Source organism: Ailuropoda melanoleuca, chromosome 7 (assembly GCF_002007445.2).
Source record: "Ailuropoda melanoleuca isolate Jingjing chromosome 7, ASM200744v2, whole genome shotgun sequence".
NCBI lineage: Eukaryota > Metazoa > Chordata > Mammalia > Carnivora > Ursidae > Ailuropoda > Ailuropoda melanoleuca.
This window is the reverse complement of record NC_048224.1, coordinates 71126786-71144202: the sequence shown is the minus strand read 5'-3', so window position 1 is coordinate 71144202 and position 17417 is coordinate 71126786. Positions and strand designations below refer to the sequence as shown.

The 17417-nt window shown below is 46.9% G+C and overlaps 1 protein-coding gene across 3 annotated transcripts in view; it reads right to left on the bottom strand.

The window, feature by feature from the left end:
• Positions 1–14732, bottom strand: part of ALOX5AP (arachidonate 5-lipoxygenase activating protein) — a 39086-nt gene extending 24354 nt beyond the window's left edge. The window contains exons 1-2 of one of the 3 annotated variants that reach the window (XM_002914754.4): positions 14628–14732; positions 46–171 (exon numbers count right to left, since the gene is read on the bottom strand). In XM_002914754.4, the coding sequence (XP_002914800.1) occupies positions 46–115 (70 nt within the window). In that variant the 5' untranslated portion in view covers positions 116–171; positions 14628–14732. Of the gene's footprint in view, positions 1–45; positions 172–14164; positions 14250–14627 lie in introns of those variants that run through there. The other 2 variants (XM_019794687.2, XM_034665040.1) reach the window with 2 other exon arrangements.
• Positions 14733–17417: the final 2685 nt, after the last annotated feature.

Below are 17417 nucleotides of genomic sequence, written 5' to 3'. Positions count from 1 at the left end.
CCCCCCCACCCCCACCGCCACTCCCAAGTGAGGACCTTCTCTTACCGTTCTGGACCACGCTGATGAGGGTGACGATGGCCAGCAGGACAATGTTGCCCACGGCTTCTTGATCCATGTTTGCTTCGGGCTCCCCGGGGAGGACTGCTCCAGTGTGGTGGCGGGCACCCAGGCCTGCGCGGTGCAGAAAGGGGAAGTGAGGGCCCGCACTCTGTCTTTCATCATTAGAATTTCCGAAGGTCCCAGCACAGTTACACAGTGACTTCTTCTTTCTCTGTCTCTCTCTTTCTCTCTCTTTTTCCCTAGCCACCAAAGCTCCCTGGCTCTGTGTGACCTGCCAGGGGAAGCAGAACTTGGAAGAGAAGCAGGAAAGGAAGAAAAAATGAAACTTGGGTTTTATTTATAGAGCACCAAAAAGATCTGGGTTTTGAGAGCTGCCTTTCTTTTCTTGAATTCCCAGGGGAAAAAATGGAAAACTTCACACATGGCAGGGTCCCGAATGGCAGCCACATAATAAGGGCTGAATGAGTGAATAAATGAATGAATGAATGGGGAAGGGGGACAAGCTGACATCTCCATTTCTCCAGGGGAAAAAAAAGCAACAAGAGAAGTAAAACTAAATTAAAGAATTTAGATAAGGAGCAGAAATGAGGATACAGATGACCTGAAAGGCAAAGTTCCAATCGGGAAGTATTATTCAACACCACAGCCGGCTCCTGAGAGGTAACTGTCGAGACACCTTCCTGGAATCTTCTCAATGTAATAGTAAGAGTAGAGAGAAGGTGTAAGAATGAGCCTGCTGTGTAAGGTAGGTGGTCGCCTGGCATTTTACAGGACAGCTTCCTCCGTGTAAATGGCAGTCTGTCAGAAGCGACACAGAAAATGCAAGATTCCTGCAATCTTCAGCCCAGACTCAGCAGCTATTTGGTGGAGATTAAGAGGAGCTTTTATCAAAACCTGACTTTGAAAGAGAACATTAGCCACTATATTTGGTGGCAGCAGGGAACTACATCTTCTTGTGGGAGAGGCCAGCTTGAGCATCCTCCATTCAACAGAGAGAGACAGAGGTCCGTGGAGGCAATGTCCAGAGATCGGACTCGTGAAGGTCTGTGCCAAGGGCAGGCCAAACAAGGTCTTGACCCTTGGGAGTACTCTCTGAGTGCCTGGGGCACTCTGCCAAGTGTGATGTCACAAGATCGGTTAGGGGCTCAGCATCAGCAAGATTTACATATTCCACTTAATGAGATCTTATTTGTGTGGGCGGTCTGGTAAGTTTCAGAGGACACTTAGGTCCCAGGGGATAAGGAGTCTGACCCTCATAAAGAGGTAGTCTTTCCAACACTTCTCAGAACTAAGGACAATGCATCAGAAGTGAAGGCCAGTCCCGTTTAAAAGTACTCCAGTTGCAAACAATAGACACTTAGCTCAAACTAGCTTGGGTGAAAAGGGAAATTGATTGGCTCAAAAAATCTAAGGAACAGAACAACCGAAAGTGGAAAAGAGCAGAGATGTCTGTGGTTGGCCCTTGGAGGCCAGGCATTCTCTCACTCTCTCACTCTCTCTCTCTCTCTCAAATAGAGTTCTCTGTCTCTCACTCTTTCTCTTTCTCTCTCAACTTCCTCTTGGTTTGTCAGCTTTATTCTCTCTGCAGACCACTTTTCTCCACAGTGTAAAGGACCGACTTCTCTCATCCAAATTCTCAGAACGATCTCATCGGCCCTGGCGAGTCACATATCATTCCTAGGACAACCAGATGGCAGGAAAATGAAAGAACCTGGTAGTTTCCATAATTGTCATATGGTTGAGGGAGATCGTTCCCTAAAGAAAGATTGGGCGTTGGGGGGGGTGGGGGGTGGGGGATGGAGGGATGCCGGGTTTATCTGCTATCATGCTGTGACTGTCCACCACTTATAATTCCAGGTTGAAACACACCGTTATTAAAGAAGTTTCTCTATCACACAGCCTGATGACTTTAAGGCTCAGCCTAATCTCTTTCTTGCTTGGGTGTTTGTGTTTATGGCATGTAAGTGGGTGCCACCACTTGCAGGCACATAAAAACAGCATGGACAGAATCCAATGATGCTTTGGGAAATCATCCCAGCCTGGGTTCCCGGAACGCAGCAANCCTGGTAGGAGGTTCGGTAGCTGCGCCCCCCTCCATGGGGGCCTTCCATCTCTGAGCTCCCTGGAGTCACCCCGCCAGGGTAGAGAGCACGTGCCGATGGAGCGAGTCCACTTCACCCGGGAAGAGCGTTTTAATAGTCAGCCTCGATGGCCATTAAATTACAGTGCACACATTAAGATTCTGGCTGCCGCAGAGGAACACTTATCAGAGGTGAAGCCTCTGGAAATGCCATTCATCTCAATAGAGAGCTGCTGAGACAGAACAAAAAGGCGAGGGGCGCCAGGGGAGCGGGGGAGGGGAGCGCAGCGGCCCTGCTCTCCATTCCCCTTCCTAACAAGATGGTCCTCGGCCCTGCAGACAGTCCGGGCAGGGCCCGGGCCGGGCCAGACCAGGTGCAGGACCCACGGCCCTGAGCAGCTTGTACCTTTGCTCCTCAACACAGCCCCCCCCCCACGGGGACAGGTTACTCCTCCCATGGCCCGAAGGTTAAAACGGGGGTGCAGAGGGGTTAAACCACACGTCCAAGGACACACATGTAGTAAGGAGCAGAAGCAGGATTCAGACCCAGGCTTATCCTAGCTTCCAAGTCGGGGTCCTTAACCACTCTGAATGCTCCTTCTGGTGCTTCTGGAACCATTGTCAGAGCTCGGGACTCCCAGATCCACTGGCATTGATGCTAGTGCCATGAGCAACGGCCCCCAGCCCCTAAAGAGAGATTGTTAAAAAGAAAGGAAAGAAAAACAGATCCATGTCACAGGAAGTAACAGTCTCCAGACCCCCCGCTGTTAGTAAAGGTAGTTTAACAAGAACTGGCCTCCAGCTCAGAGCTGTAAGCCCCGCCCTCAGCTCCCGGACCCCTGCTCCCACCCCTTCCCTATCATGCCTGTGCTGCACTTACAAGCGTGTTGCAGGTTAGTTAGACAAATGTGCTGGGAGTCGGGAAGGATAATTAGCACATTCATTAATTAGAGTACTGCTAGTAGTTTGACTGTGAAGGACAACCATTTGTCAACGGAGATCAGGACAGCTGGGGCCAAGCAGCCACTCAGGCGGGCAGCTATCCAGAGAAGGCGGTGGCACTGACCAGCTGCTATAAAAAACATGGGAGCTGCTCATACACTTAGCGTCAACAGGCTCCGTCACCATGGCAACGCTGGGCCCCCTCGTCTGGCTGTCAAGCCACAACATTCACATATCCTTCATCTCACCTTGGGTGCATGTTGCCATTTCGTGACATCTCTTCCCTTCGCTTTCCACGCAGGCTTGCCCTCCGTGCTCGTTAGCACGAGGCCTTCCCTGTACTGTACATAAATGCGGGGAGTGAGGAAGCAAGCTCAGGATTCTCCTGGGCTGGGGCGTCAGCACTAGTGGGGACAGAGCGATAGAGCCCGGGGCCACAGGCACAAACTGCCCACGGGTACAAAGCAGTTCCTTTAATTTCGGCTGACCTAAAAACTATTCAGACCAACGTCGATCTGAAAGATGAACGATATGAACAAAGACCAGGCCATAGTCTGTTCTAGATATCACACACCCACAGTCTCCAAGAGAACCAAATCAGCCTGGTGAAAATGTCAGGTCTCCTTCCCCAGCCATGGTCTGATGGTCTTTCTTTACACGCATAGTCCGTTTGGTCCTGAACCGAACTCAATGAAACAGAGATGAGCCTTCAGGCCATTACATAGATGAGGAAACTGAGGGATAGCGAATTTGCTGTAATCTCAATGATATCGATTAAATTCCACACGTGCTCAGGGTCCAGAGCTAGGCGCTTTACAAAACAAAAATGACATTTACAAATACGACCGCCATCCCCTAGACTCTTCAGCTGCAAGCTGCTAATATCAGTGCAAGGACACAAAGAGAAACAGAAGTCCACAGACACTCGCACAGACTGCAAGAACCCAGGGTGGCATCCAGAAAACATCTGTCCGTGTCCCAAACACACAAAACACAGTGCATTGTTACGAGTTTGTGGAGAAATTACGCAAGTAACCCAAAAGTGCAGCAAACATCACGCCATGTGTCTATACAAAAACAAAGCTTACGTGTGGGTTCCTTTCCCCAACTCTCAGTTTAATCTGTCTATAGCCTCTCTAAGGAAAGGAGGTCAGTTGTGGGCCTTCCATTCTAATATATTTAAAAATTGTGAGGCTCATATATGCTCAGCTTTTTGACAGAGTAATTCAATGAGGAAAGGAAAGTGTTTCAAACAAAAGGTACTAGAACAACTGGGTATTTATATGAGGAGGAAATGAACCTTGACCCTCCCCCCAAATCACAAACATAACTAGAAATGGGTCTTCAACCTAAACATAAAAAAAAAAACTATAAAGCTTCTAGAAGAAAAAAATAAAAGAAAGTCTTTGTGACCATATGGAGGGCAAAGTGGTTTTTTAAAAATTTTTTTATTTGAGTATAGTTACATTAGTTTCAGGTGTACAACACGGTGATTCAACGTCTCTATATGTTATGCGGTGCTCCCCACAAGTGTAGCTGCCATCTGTCACCAGACAATGCTATTACAATGTCATTGACTAGATTCCCTGTGTGGTAAATTTGTTTTTTTTAAGACACAAAAAGTGTGAGCTGTGTAAAGAAAAAAAATCAGTAAATTAGACTTAATTAAAATTTAAAACATCTGTGCTTCAAAAGACACCATTAAGAAAATAAAAGGGCAAGCCACAGACAGGGAGAAGATATTTGTAATATACCCATTTGATGAAGGACTTTTACCCAGAATATATAAAGAACTTACTCCCAGTCAATGATAACAAGATGAAAAATCCCCATTTTAAAAATAGATAAATGACATGAACAGACATTTCACAGAAAAAGGTCTACAAATGGCCAATAAGCGCATGAAAAGATGCTCAGCATCATTAGTCATCAGGGACATGCAAAGTCAAAGATCCCATCATAAACCTCCAGAGATGGTTAGCAAGGCTGTGGAGCAAATGGGACTCCAGTCAGTCCGTGGCTGGTCAGACTGTAAAGCAGTAAATGTAAAAATGGCAAAATAGAAATAAAAACACTTTGAAAAAAGTTTGGTAGTTTCTTACAAAGTTAAATGCGCATTTGCTCTAGGACCTAGCAATTCCACTTTTAGATATTGTTCCAAAAGAAACGAAAACACATGTCTCGTAGCAGTCAGGGTTTTACCAGAGAAGCAGAACTGCTAGGAGATTTTATATATAATCCATATACATATATGAATGTGTTACAGGGATCTGAGCTCACACAACTGTGGGAGCTGGCGAAATCGTCTATGGGAACGTATTTGTTTTCTAGGGTTGCTGTAAAAGAAACTTAAAACAATAAAAGCTTATTGTGACACAGTTCTGGAGAGTAGAAAAAGTCCAAAATCAAAGTGTCGGCAGGACCATGCTGCTTCTGTAACCTATTAGGGGAAGATCCCGCCTTGCTCATCCCAGCTTTTGGTGGTCATCAAAGTCCTTGGCGTCCCTTAGCCCACAGCTGCAGCAGTATGGTCTCTGCACCTGTCACCGCATGGCGCTCACAGCTTATGTCTCTGTCTTCATTCACATGGCCATCTTCTTAGAAGGACAACAGTCATATTGAATCAGGAGCCCACCCTACTNGCAGAGGAGCCTGACGTGGGGCTCGATCCCGGAACGCCGGGATCACGCCCTGAGCCGAAGGCAGACGCTTAACCGCTGTGCCACCCAGGCGCCCCTGGTATGACCTTTCTTAATTAATTATATTTGCAGTGACCCTATTTCTAAATAAGGTCACATTCTGAGGTACGGGAGGTTAGGATGTCAACAGGTCTTTTGGAGGACACATCAACCCTCAACAGTACGGCTGCTGTTCTCTGGGGCTGGTGCTGAAGCTAAACTCCAAAAGGGTGAGCCATCAGGCAAAGCGGGCCAGGTAAAGAGGGTCAAGCAAAGAGCATCAGGTAAAGAGAGACACGCAGCGAGGGAAGCAAGAACTGAATGGACACTAAAATCTGTGAGGAAACCATGAAGACAGGCTCGAACCCATGTCTGTCACACACTGACTTTAAGCCCAAACATCAAGGACCAGGGCTTTTTTTTTTTTTTTAAGATTTTATTTATTTATTTGACAGAGGGAGAGACAGCCAGAGAGAGAGGGAACACAAGCAGGGGGAGTGGGAGAGGAAGAGGCAGGCTCCCAGTGGAAGAGCCTGATGTGGGGCTCGATCCCATAACACCTGGATCACGTCCTGAGCCGAAGGCAGATGCTTAACGACTGAGCCACCCAGGCACCCCAAGGACCAGGGCTTTTTGCAGGGGAGTCTGGTCTCCTCGTCACAGTCCAGAGAAGCTGAAGGAGTTCACAGCAGAAGCTAAGCTGAGGACTCCAGCCAACTGCCCTAAGTCAACCAGTTGAGCCAACAGATAAGCAAGAATGTGTGTGCAAGAAAGCCATGTGGCCTGCCACACCTGCTAAGCGTCAAAGATGGCTGCTGCTTCACTTCCACCTTCTGACCTCATGCAAAATGTCTCCTGTAGTCTGCGCTAACCCAGAACTATGCAGGGAAATTAAGTGAAGAAAACGTGGCTCCAGCTTAGGTAAACTGACACAATACAAACCTATCTACCACAGACTACCCCTTGTCAACTTAGCATCCACATTCACACCTTCACCCAAACTGAAGTTAACTTCCAAGAAAGACAATGGTAAAATCATGCTTCCATACAACATAATGAAACTTTCTCTCATAGACTAGAAAATGCACTAACCCTTTCCCCCAAAAGAAGATATAAATCTCTCTTCATCTTTGGGTGATATTGTGGGTTTGATTCCAGATCACTACAATAAACTGACTCAAATGAATTTTTTGGTTCCCTAGTGCATGTAAAAGTTATGTTTCCACTCTACCGTAGTCTATTAAATAGCATTATGTCTCTGAAAACACAGTGTATATACCTTAATTTAAAAATACTTTATTGCTAAAAAAATGGTAACCATCATCTGAGCTTTCAATGAATCATAATCTTTTGGCTATGGAGAGTGTTGCGTCATTGTTGATGGCTGCTGACTGTTCTGGGTGGTGGCTATTGAACATTGGAGTGGCTGTGGCAATTTTGTAAAATAAAACAACACCGAAGTTTGCCTCATTGATTGACTCTTCCTTTCAGGAATTATTTCTCTGAAGTGTGTGTTGCTGTTTGATAGCATTTCACCAAAAGGAGAACTTCTTTCAAAACTGGAGTCAATCCTCTTGAACCCTGCTGCTGCTTTATCAGCTAAATTGATGTAAGATTCTAAATAACTTTGTGGTCATTGCAACAGTCGTCACGGCATCTTCACCAGGAGAAGTTTCTATCTCAAGCAACCACTTTCTTTGCTCATCCATGAGAAGCAACTTCTCATCCATTCAATCTGATCATGAGATTGCAGCACTGCGGTCCCATCGTCTCGCCCCACTTCTAACCCCAGTTCTCTTGCTGTTTCCACCACCCCTGCAGTGACCGCCTCCACTGACGCCCTGACCTCTCCAAGTCCTCTGGGAGGGTGGGAACCGACTTCTTCCAAACTCCTGTGAATGTGGATATTTTGACCGCTTCCCATGAATCACGAATGTTCTTAATGGCATCTAGAATGGCGAATCCTTTCCAGGTGTTCAATTGACTTTGCCCAGATCCATCAGAGGAATCATTCCCTCTGGCAGGTATAGGCTCACAAAATGTACGTCTTGAGATTTGTAAGTCAGAATTACTACTTGATCCATGAGCTGCAGAACCGATGTTGTGTTAGCTCACAGGAAAACAGCATTATTCTCAAAAAAATTTAATCTCTTTGTAATCTCCATCAGAGCTCTTGGGTGACCAGGTGTATTGTCACTGAACAGAATTTTTGGAATTTTTTTCTGACCAGAAGATCTTAACAGTAGGCTTCAAATATTCAGTAAACCATGTGTAAACATCTGTAAACAGATGTGCTGTTTTCTAGACTTTGTGGTTCCATTTACAGAGCACAGACAGAGTAGATTGAGCATAATTCTTAACGGCCCTAGGATTTCTGGAATGGTCAGTGACCTTTGTCTTCAATTTTAAGTCACCAGCTGCATAAGCTCCTAACAAGAGAGTCAGCTTGTCCTTTGAAGCTTTGATGCCAGGCACTGACTTCTCCTCTTTGCTCTGAAAGTCCTCTGTGGCATCTTCTTCCAGTAGAAGGCTGTCTTGTCTACACTGAAAACCTGTTGTTGCGTGTAGCCCGCCGTTACTCTGGTAGCTGGACCTTCTGGGGAACTTGCTGCAGCTTCTCCACCAGCACTTGCTGCCTCACCCTGAGCCTCATGTTACGGAGCTGACTTCTCTCCTTACACCTCGTGGACCGACCTCTGCCAGCCTCAGACTTTCCTTCTGCCGCTTCCTCACCTCTCGCAGCCCTCACAGGATGACAGAGAGTTGGGGTCTTGCTCTGGGCGGCTTAAGGGAATGTTGGGGCTGGTTTGATCTCCTCTCCAGACCACTCGAGCTTTCTCCACATCAGCAGTAAGGCTGTTTCACTTTCTAATTTGTGTGTTTATTGGAGCAGCACTTTCAATTTCCTTCAATAACTTTTTCTTCCATTCACAACTTGGCTAATATTTGGTGCAAGAGGCCTCACTTTGGGCCTAAGCCTTCAACATGCTTTCCCCGCTAAGCTTAATCATTTCTAATTTTTTGTTTAAAGTGAGAATGTGCAACTCTCTCTTTCACTTGAACATCGAGAGGCCACTGAAGGGTTATTCATTGGCCTAATTTCAATATTGTTGTTTCTTGGGCAAAAGGGAGGCCTGAGCAGAGGGAGAGAGATGAGGGAATGGCTGGCGGGGGTACAGTCAGAACACACACAACATTTATTGATTAATTTCACCATCTTATATTGCCGTGGTTTCTGGAACCCCAGGGACACCTGGGTGGCTCAGTGGATTAAGCGTGTGCCTTTGGCTCAGGTCATGATCTCGGGATCCTGGGATCAAGCCCTCAGTTGTCTGGCCCTGGCTCAGCGGGGAGTCTCCTTATCCCTCTCCCTCGGCCCCTCCCCCTACTCACTTTCTCCATCTCTGTCTCTGTCTGTCTCTCTGTTTCTCTCTCAAATAAATAAATAAAATCTCTTGGGGAAAAAAAGGGGAAAATGGCACTGATAGACTTGCTCCATGCAGGGTTGCACAAAGCTTCAACTTGTAAAAAATGCAATGTCTGCAAAGTGCAACTATATAAGGCATGCCCATAGTCTTTCAGCTGGGCGTATTACTTGCCCTGAGTAGAGATTTGGATGAATGGGGAATGGATATGGGGTAAGAAACCATTTCAGCTCACTTTACAGAGGGTATTGGGAACATCTCCCCAGAGGAGGCGGTATCTAAGATAAAACCTGAAGGTTGAGTAGAGATTAGCTTTGCAGAGACTTGAGGAAAGTACAAATGATGTGTTCAAAGATCCTGAGCAAGGGAAGGATCACAAGGCAGTTGTAGAACTGAAACAATCTGCGTTTATTGGAAGATAGACTGAGGAGATGGTATGGGAGGGGCTGGGGAACACATCACAAAGGGCCTTGCCAGTGAGGTCAAGAATTTTGAAATGATCCCAGGAACAAAGAGAAGCCACTCTAGGACTTTAAGAGGACTTGTCTCAAAACAAGACTTGCATTTGAGATCACCTGACTAGGGTGGAGAACATATTGGAGGGACCAGCATGGAGACAGGGAGAGCAGTTGGGAGACAGTTCCAGAAGTTGGTGGATCTGAGGGCTGTTTATTGAATACCAATAGGTTTCGTGAGGGATGGGGATAAGGAAGAGGAGTCAAGAATGATTCAGGACACCTGGGCGGCTCAGTCGGTTAAGCGTCTGACTCTTATTTTCAGCTCGGATCATGTTCTCGGGGTCCTGGGATTGAGCCCCCCTCCCCTCCATGAGATTCTCTCTCTCTCCCTCCCCCCTTCCCTCCACCCACTCGTGCTCTCTCTCGCTCTCTCTCAAAAAATACAAAACAACTAAAAAAGAATGATTCTCAGATTTTTTGACAACCTTCCAGATGAGTGTTAGTGTAATTCCCTGAGAAGTTCCTCTTGAGACTCTCCCTATCTTTACTCTTACAGCACTTTACCGGGGGGGGGGGGGGCGTGGGTCCATAGCCCAAGTTCCCTGTGCCTGGTTGGCTTTGGCTACTGTTGAGTGAAGGTTTGCTAAGCACCTCAGCTCCCAAACAATCGCTTGGTGAAACTCCTGGGATGTGGCAAAATTAGATTTGCTGCAGATGTGTGTGTATTAAAAATGAATGCCCATCTTCCATGGTCTCAGATAGGAAAGGACTAGAGGAAGGTGTGAGCAGCTAGTAGAAGGGAGGCCCAAGGAATAGATTCAACGAAGGGTTCGTGAACCCTGTGCACTGACGGAGAATGGAGTTATGAGCTCCATTTCTCCCCAAGTGCATGGTCCTAGGGGGTTCCCAGCTCTAGATTAGGGGTGCAGCATCCACACGGAATCACCATGCCAATAATCACAGAGCCCACAGAAAAGTGGCAGGAGAAATGAAGAAGGTGGCCAGGCTTCCAGGAGGATACCCTCAGGCTGCAGACAGCCCAGCCCCCTAGCAAGGAGCAGGGAGAGGAGAGGAGAGCTCTTTGGTGGTTGTTCTATCTGATTTTATTGACAGAAATTATGCAACAAGCAAGGAAATAGAATACTCAGATTAAATGACTGGGCATTTAAAGATTCAGAAGTTAAACTTCTTCCCCCAGCAAAATTAGCCTGACCACAGTAACAGAATATATATAGCAATGGAGTGTTTTTGTTCCTGTTTTCCTTTTGAATAAACCAGATGAAAACATTATTGTTCGTGGTGTTAAATGGATTTCAAAACCAATACAGGATGTGGCTAAATTCATATTACTGTGATAATTTTAATTGAATTTCCTGACTCTTACATGCTTAATTGTCAGCTTTTAACACTGCATTAAACATAAGTTTCCAATGTTATTAATATGAAATGTTCACATTCCCTTAAGACTGTGATTATATTTTGCTTATCGTTCCTGAATGTTGTATTAAGTCTATTTAAAATATGTCCCGAGAGACCCTTATATGTTTACTGCATTAGAAGAAAAACAGATGTTCTCACATACCCACAGAGATATTACAATTTACATTGTATATGCAGGTTGCTGAAAACCACTTAAAAGGCTTTTTTCTAGTTGGCCAGAGGGCTTAAGGTTTAAGTAATCCATAGCCTCCGATAGCGTGTAATACTATAACATTCAAAACAAATGCCAATCACGTTTTCCAAATGCAAGCACACATTTGAAGAGGATCCTTGGAAAGGAAGGAAACAAGGCATCTGAAGCAGAGCTTTCTCAGGCTGTTTTCAGATCTCAGGCATGGCCACAAGCTGATCCGCAGAATAGCTCCCACGGTCCCTCCTCACTCACCTGGAGTTGGTCCATGAACCCCACTTATGGAGGACACGCCATGACGTATGACATAGCAAAGACCACCCTGAGCAACCCACATAGATTTCACAGAGAATGTTCACCAAGCAGCACTGGACTCTGAAATGCCCTAAGGAGCCTGGTCATTTTCTATAGGATTGTAACTCGCTTAATGGTCTGGGTCTATACCCACCGCAAGAGAACGAGGGGAAATGTGAGCGAGGATATGGGAACATTTACCAAATGCAGCTAAATGCAAGCAATCTTGCGCCTGTTACTTTACTGAATCCTTATAACAACCCTCTGAAGAGGTTTTATTGTCCCATTTTCCAGATGGGAACACTGAGACTGAGGGGTGACACAGTGAGCACGTGGTAAAAGTGAAGTCCTGGCCGAGGTGGGTTTGACTGTAGAGAATCATAATAACAGTAATGATGATGCCTAACAGGCCCTGGAGGTTAATGTGGCCTTTTCCCCTGCACGGGACTGACAGAGAAGCATCTGGCTCAGCAGCAAGCCAGGAGGGGCAGGGGCATGTTCTCCGTACCCACGGCCTGAGAAGGAAGGCGCTCACCCCCTTCTCCTTGGCCGGTGCAGTGTGGCACAGCTCTCCTCACAGAATCATAGAATCTTCCAAATAACAAAAGGTAACATATATCAAGTCCGGTAAATATACCAGGCACTGTACGAAGCACTTTGTACCCAAGGTCTCATTGAATACGGACAAAACCCTGTTATGATCGCCCTTTTTACAGATGAGGAAAGTGAAGCTCAGAGAGCCCCAGTCACTTGTCCGTGGTCACACAGCAAGGTAGACCATCGAACGCAAAGCCAGACTTGTCAGTCTCCAAAGCCAGTGAGATCTAGCTGTCCCGTGGAGGCCCAGGAGAAGGAGCGAGGCGGCAAACCCAAGGAAGGGGACAGCCCTCCTACACCTTGTGATATGCTGTGACCAGCTGAGAAATGATCTAACCTCAGAGCTGCCCCCTGCCCAGCAAAGGGATGGTCTCTCACAAGCTGGATGCCCGCTCGAAAGGGGGAGCACGGCACAATACCGCAGTGAGTAACAAGAGAGATGCCAAGCGCCGCGCTGTTCACTTAGGAGAATGAACACTTTGGCAAGCCCTGAGTTTCCTAACAGGAACCAGAGACCGTAAGCTAAGTGGAGACATTCTGCCAAATGCCCAGGGCCCGTTGGCAAGCAGTCTTCTAAGAGGCCACGAAAAGTCCCCAACAGCACCACCTGCCAATGTTTCCCACGTTGAGGACCCTCCCCGCTGGAGGGGCTTCGAGAGCCCATCAGCATCCCGCAGACCATGTGCCGGCTCCCCAGAGCGCTCCTTGGTCTCCTGAGCACCTGGCAGCCTGGCAGGGGTCCTCCAGCCAAGCTCCCTGCCGGCCAGGGGCAGGAGCCAGGGGAGGCAGGGAGAGCGGGGCAGCCTTCGGAAAAGGAGCGCTCACGCCCTGGTTTCTGCAGGTGTGGATGTCTCTGTCTCCTTGCCCCATCCCCATCACCCCTGCACCTGCAAAGGCCTCTCTGTGAGGAGGGAAGGAGAGCTCTTCCCTGCCAAGGTGTCCTTCTCAGGAGAGAGTAAAAGGGATCCCCTGGCATCTCCCTCCAGAGGAAGAGAGAGATATTCTAAGCTCCTGATGAATCTCTGAACACTCAGCTCAGGTCTTTTCTTCTAAGGTTAGTTCATCCATCATTTACTGGAATGCTTATTCAGCATCCATTTATAAAGAGCCGGGGCTGGGAGTTCCCTCCACAAGGCACCTCTCAGGGACACACAATTATTTAATGCAAGGCAGGTAAGAATCCCTTAGCTGTTGACTAGGAGAGTGACCCCATGATTCAGATTTATGGAACTAGACTTGAGAAGAAACTTGGTTCGGAAGCAGGTGAAGTTGGACATAGAGCCCAGGACCACTCCTCCGGCTGCCCTTCACGCTTCTGGGAATGCCAGCTCTTAAAACCACTGCATGGGGCCCCAGGGGCCTGTAGAAGGTGCCTCCAACACACACACACACACACACACACACACACACACACACACACACACACACACTTAACACCTCAGAGACAATCGACAGTTTATACGTTCTCAAGGCTCCCCAAGGTGCCAAAAGATTTCCCAAATTCAGAGGTTGTCAGATTTTCCTGTGCACGCCATGGGAGCTGCTGTTAAATGCTAGCCTTTTCAAACAAAAAAAAATTTTTTTTCAATGCTAGCCTTTTTGCTTCTGTTGACTTCCCAGAGTTGTACAGTGCCCTGTTTGCAGTGAAACTGACTCTACGTAGTTCTTGCAGGGTGATCCAGGTATGACAGGACTCCCCCTACACACAGGGGTCTGGGATGGGAGGGGAGAGAGGGGTAGGGTGGGGGTGGGGAAATCAGGAACTGCAGAGTTACCCCCTAGCTAGAGCGGGTGCCCCTTAGGCCCCATCTCTGCCAGAGCTGTGACACCTTCACTTCCAGAGTCCCATGTGACAGGAAGTGATTTCTGCTCCTTTTCTGGGGGTCTCATGCCTTACTAGCCTTCCCCAGACCAAACACACTCCAGGACAGGATGGGGGTAGGCACAGTTTTCTCACAGTGCAAGGAGAGGACCACAAGTTGCAACATTATCTCACTTACTCATTTCCTTGTACCATGCAGGGAGGAAGGCTCGTCAATTCAGGTCTGCAGAAGGACAAGTATTCTGCGTGGACACTTCCTTTTTCCTAACCTCTGTGTCACTCCACTTAATCTGCCTCCTACTGCACCCCTGCAGCCTGGTGTCCACGCCCCTTCCCTTTTTAGGAAGTTCATCCTCCCCTCCACCACTTCTAGCCCCTCTACCCTCAACCCCCCACCCATCGTTCCCAGGAGGTGTCCCGTCTTGGGTCTTAGGAAATCCAGCTCCTTGGGCTTTGCTCACATGCACACAGAGCCTCTCCTCTGCTCAACTTTAGCCAGTTTAGGATTGGAGAAAATGAAAGGCAGAAAGGAAGATTTGTGGGCTCATATATCCACATGGCTATGGGTATATGGCTGGGAGGGGAGTCAGCCTTAGGAACCTCCAGGACCAGGACCCCAAAATCCTCAGAATACTCCCTACCTACAGCTCTGTGTCTTTGCAGGCCAGTTTCTTCCTCTCCAGCTGCAGCCGGGCTCTAATGCAAGAGCGAACGAGGTGGTGGGGGTGTCATTCCCGTTCCAACTTCCCGGCACTGAGAGCTGTCGCAGACCACCCCTGGTGTCAGCTAGAGCAGCAACCCAGCCTGGCCGACTCGAGGAAAAGCTGTTCTTCCTGTTAGCACAGCTTCCTTCCTGGACCTTGCAGAATAATAATCCTGGTACCTTGGTCTGGCTCACCTTACAAGCTCCACGGTATGTCTTAGTAGCTGTTACCGGTTGAATTGCGTCCTCCAAAAAGATATGCTCAAGTCCTCATGCCTGGAACCTCAGAATGTGATCTTATTTACAAATAGGGTCATTGCAGATGTAACTGTTGAAGTTGAAATGAACTCATACAGGAGTAGGGTAGGCCGTTATCGTGTATAAGAAGGAAATTGGAGTGATAGATCTACAAGCCAAGGATTGCTGGCAACACCAGAAGCTAAAAGAAAAGCATGAACAGATTCTCTTCTGGAGCCTTCAGACAGAGCACAGCCCTGCCGACACCTTGATTTTAGACGTCTAGCCTCCAGAATCGCAAAAGAATACATTTCTGATGTGTAAGGCCTCCCAGTTTATGGTGCTTTGTTTTGTTTTGTTTAAGATTTTATTTATTTATTTGTCAGAGAAAGAGAGAGCGAGCACAAGCAGGGGGAGCAGCAGGCAGAGGGAGAAGCAGGCTCCCCGATGAGCAAGGAGCCGGATGTGGACTTGATCCCAGGATGCTTAACCAACTGAGCCACTCAGGCGTCCTTATGGTGTTTTGTTACAGCAGTTCTAGGGAACAGATACAGCAGGAAATATGGATTGTACCAGCTCAAATTGATTCTTAAAGATCGCTAACTATCACTGTGATACAAGATGCTTGTGTCTCAAGTCACACCACCAAAAGGAAAGCTATTTGGGTTGAGGCCTGCTAGGCTCTTGCCTGGTTCCTGTTACTCAACTCAATTTCTTCCAGGAACAAGGATGGGGTAATATCAAAGGGGAGACAAATGACTCAACAGCAGGCTGTATAAATGGACTTAGAGGAGCAAGAAATGGTACACTAGCCAAACTGGGACCTTGAGCAGTGCCTGCTTGGAACATGGTAATACAGTCAACCTGCAAGGGCCTTTTTACTCTGTCACTAAGTGAACGAACGAAGAGTAGGCTCTGCACAGAAGTGGCTGTGATCATGGACACTTCTGGGAACCAAACATCTGCCATAACGCTTTGTCTGGCTTTGGGTTTCTACGACATTGATCCATTTAAGATACTAAGCAGGCAGTTGTCTTTCAAAGATTCAAAATTTGCAAATTTAATTAATGACCTGAGGAGACATTGCTGCTTATAGTGCAAATAGGGGTAGCCCTGTGGAAGGAAGTTTGTGTCTTTTGAAAAACTCCGTTCGTGAATCTTATGCCCTCTTGTGTACCCCTTACCAGCTTGAGAAGCACTGATATAGAATTAACTGAAGAAGGAAAACTCAATTTAAAAATATATGTGTGTGTGTGTGTGTGTGTGTATGCTGGATGTTTCTCTTTGTCCTCACTCTTCACTGTCATCCCAAGACGTTCTGTAGCGTCCTCACAGTTTGTGAGATTGACCCACCTCCAGCTCCAAGGGTGGGTTCCGACTTGCCCAGACTGATAGGTGCCATCCGTCCCCTTTTGCCTCAGTGGCCAATTCACTAATGCAGTCAATGCATAGCACGCAAATATTCCTCTCCTCAGTCTCCACAGCCACTAGGGGGGTGGCCACGTGACCAGCTCTGAGCTATAAACAAAATTCTAGTTGGGGCCTCAGGAAGCTTTTTATGATGGTTTCACTCTTTGGGTTTGGGGATTTTTTCTTCCTTCTGATAAAAAAGGCAGACTCAGCAGGGCTGTTAACCTGTTTATCCTCTTCTTCTTCCCAGAAGCTAGAATGTGATGCCAATAAGGAGGCGGCCATCTTGCTATCTGGAAAACAAAAACTGCTTGCTGCAAATGGTGGAGCGGAGAGCTACAAGAAACCTGGCTCTGAGCAGACAACTCCCTGGAGCAGCTTGCCCAGCCCCTGCCCACCTACCTCTGGAAACAAAATAATAACCCTATCTGAATCATGAAGGTGGAAATTGTCATAAGGAAGAGCAGACAAGTAGATCAATAGAGCAAAACAGAGAGCCCAGAAATAGATCCATGCCGGCCATAAAATTAAAACCTGATCTACTGAACTTCATCAAAATTTAAAGTTTCCACTCATCAAAGACATTAAGAATATGAACAGGCAAACCACAAACTGAGAGGAAATATTCACCATACATTTATCTGACAAAGAGCTCATATCCAGAATATATATACTGCTATACATTAAAAAAGAAAACAAAGAAAAATACAACCCAATGTTTTTAAAGAATGAACTAAATAGTTCAAGGAGCATGTCACAGAGGAAGCTGTAGAAATGGCCGATAAGCACCTGTAAAGATGTTCAATGTCATCAGTTATCAGAGGAATGTAATCACAACCACGTGACATTTCACACCCACCAGAATGGCTAAAATATTTAAAACTGGCAACACCAACTGTCACTGAGCATGTGGAACAACTGAACTCTCACACGTCACCATTTTGGAAGTGTAAATTAGCATAGGCATTTTGAAAAGCTGATGGGTGGTTTCTTAAAATATTAAACATGCACCTATTTATTACCCAACTATTTTACTTCTGGTTAATTACCCCAGGAACATGAAAACTTACAAACAAAAGGC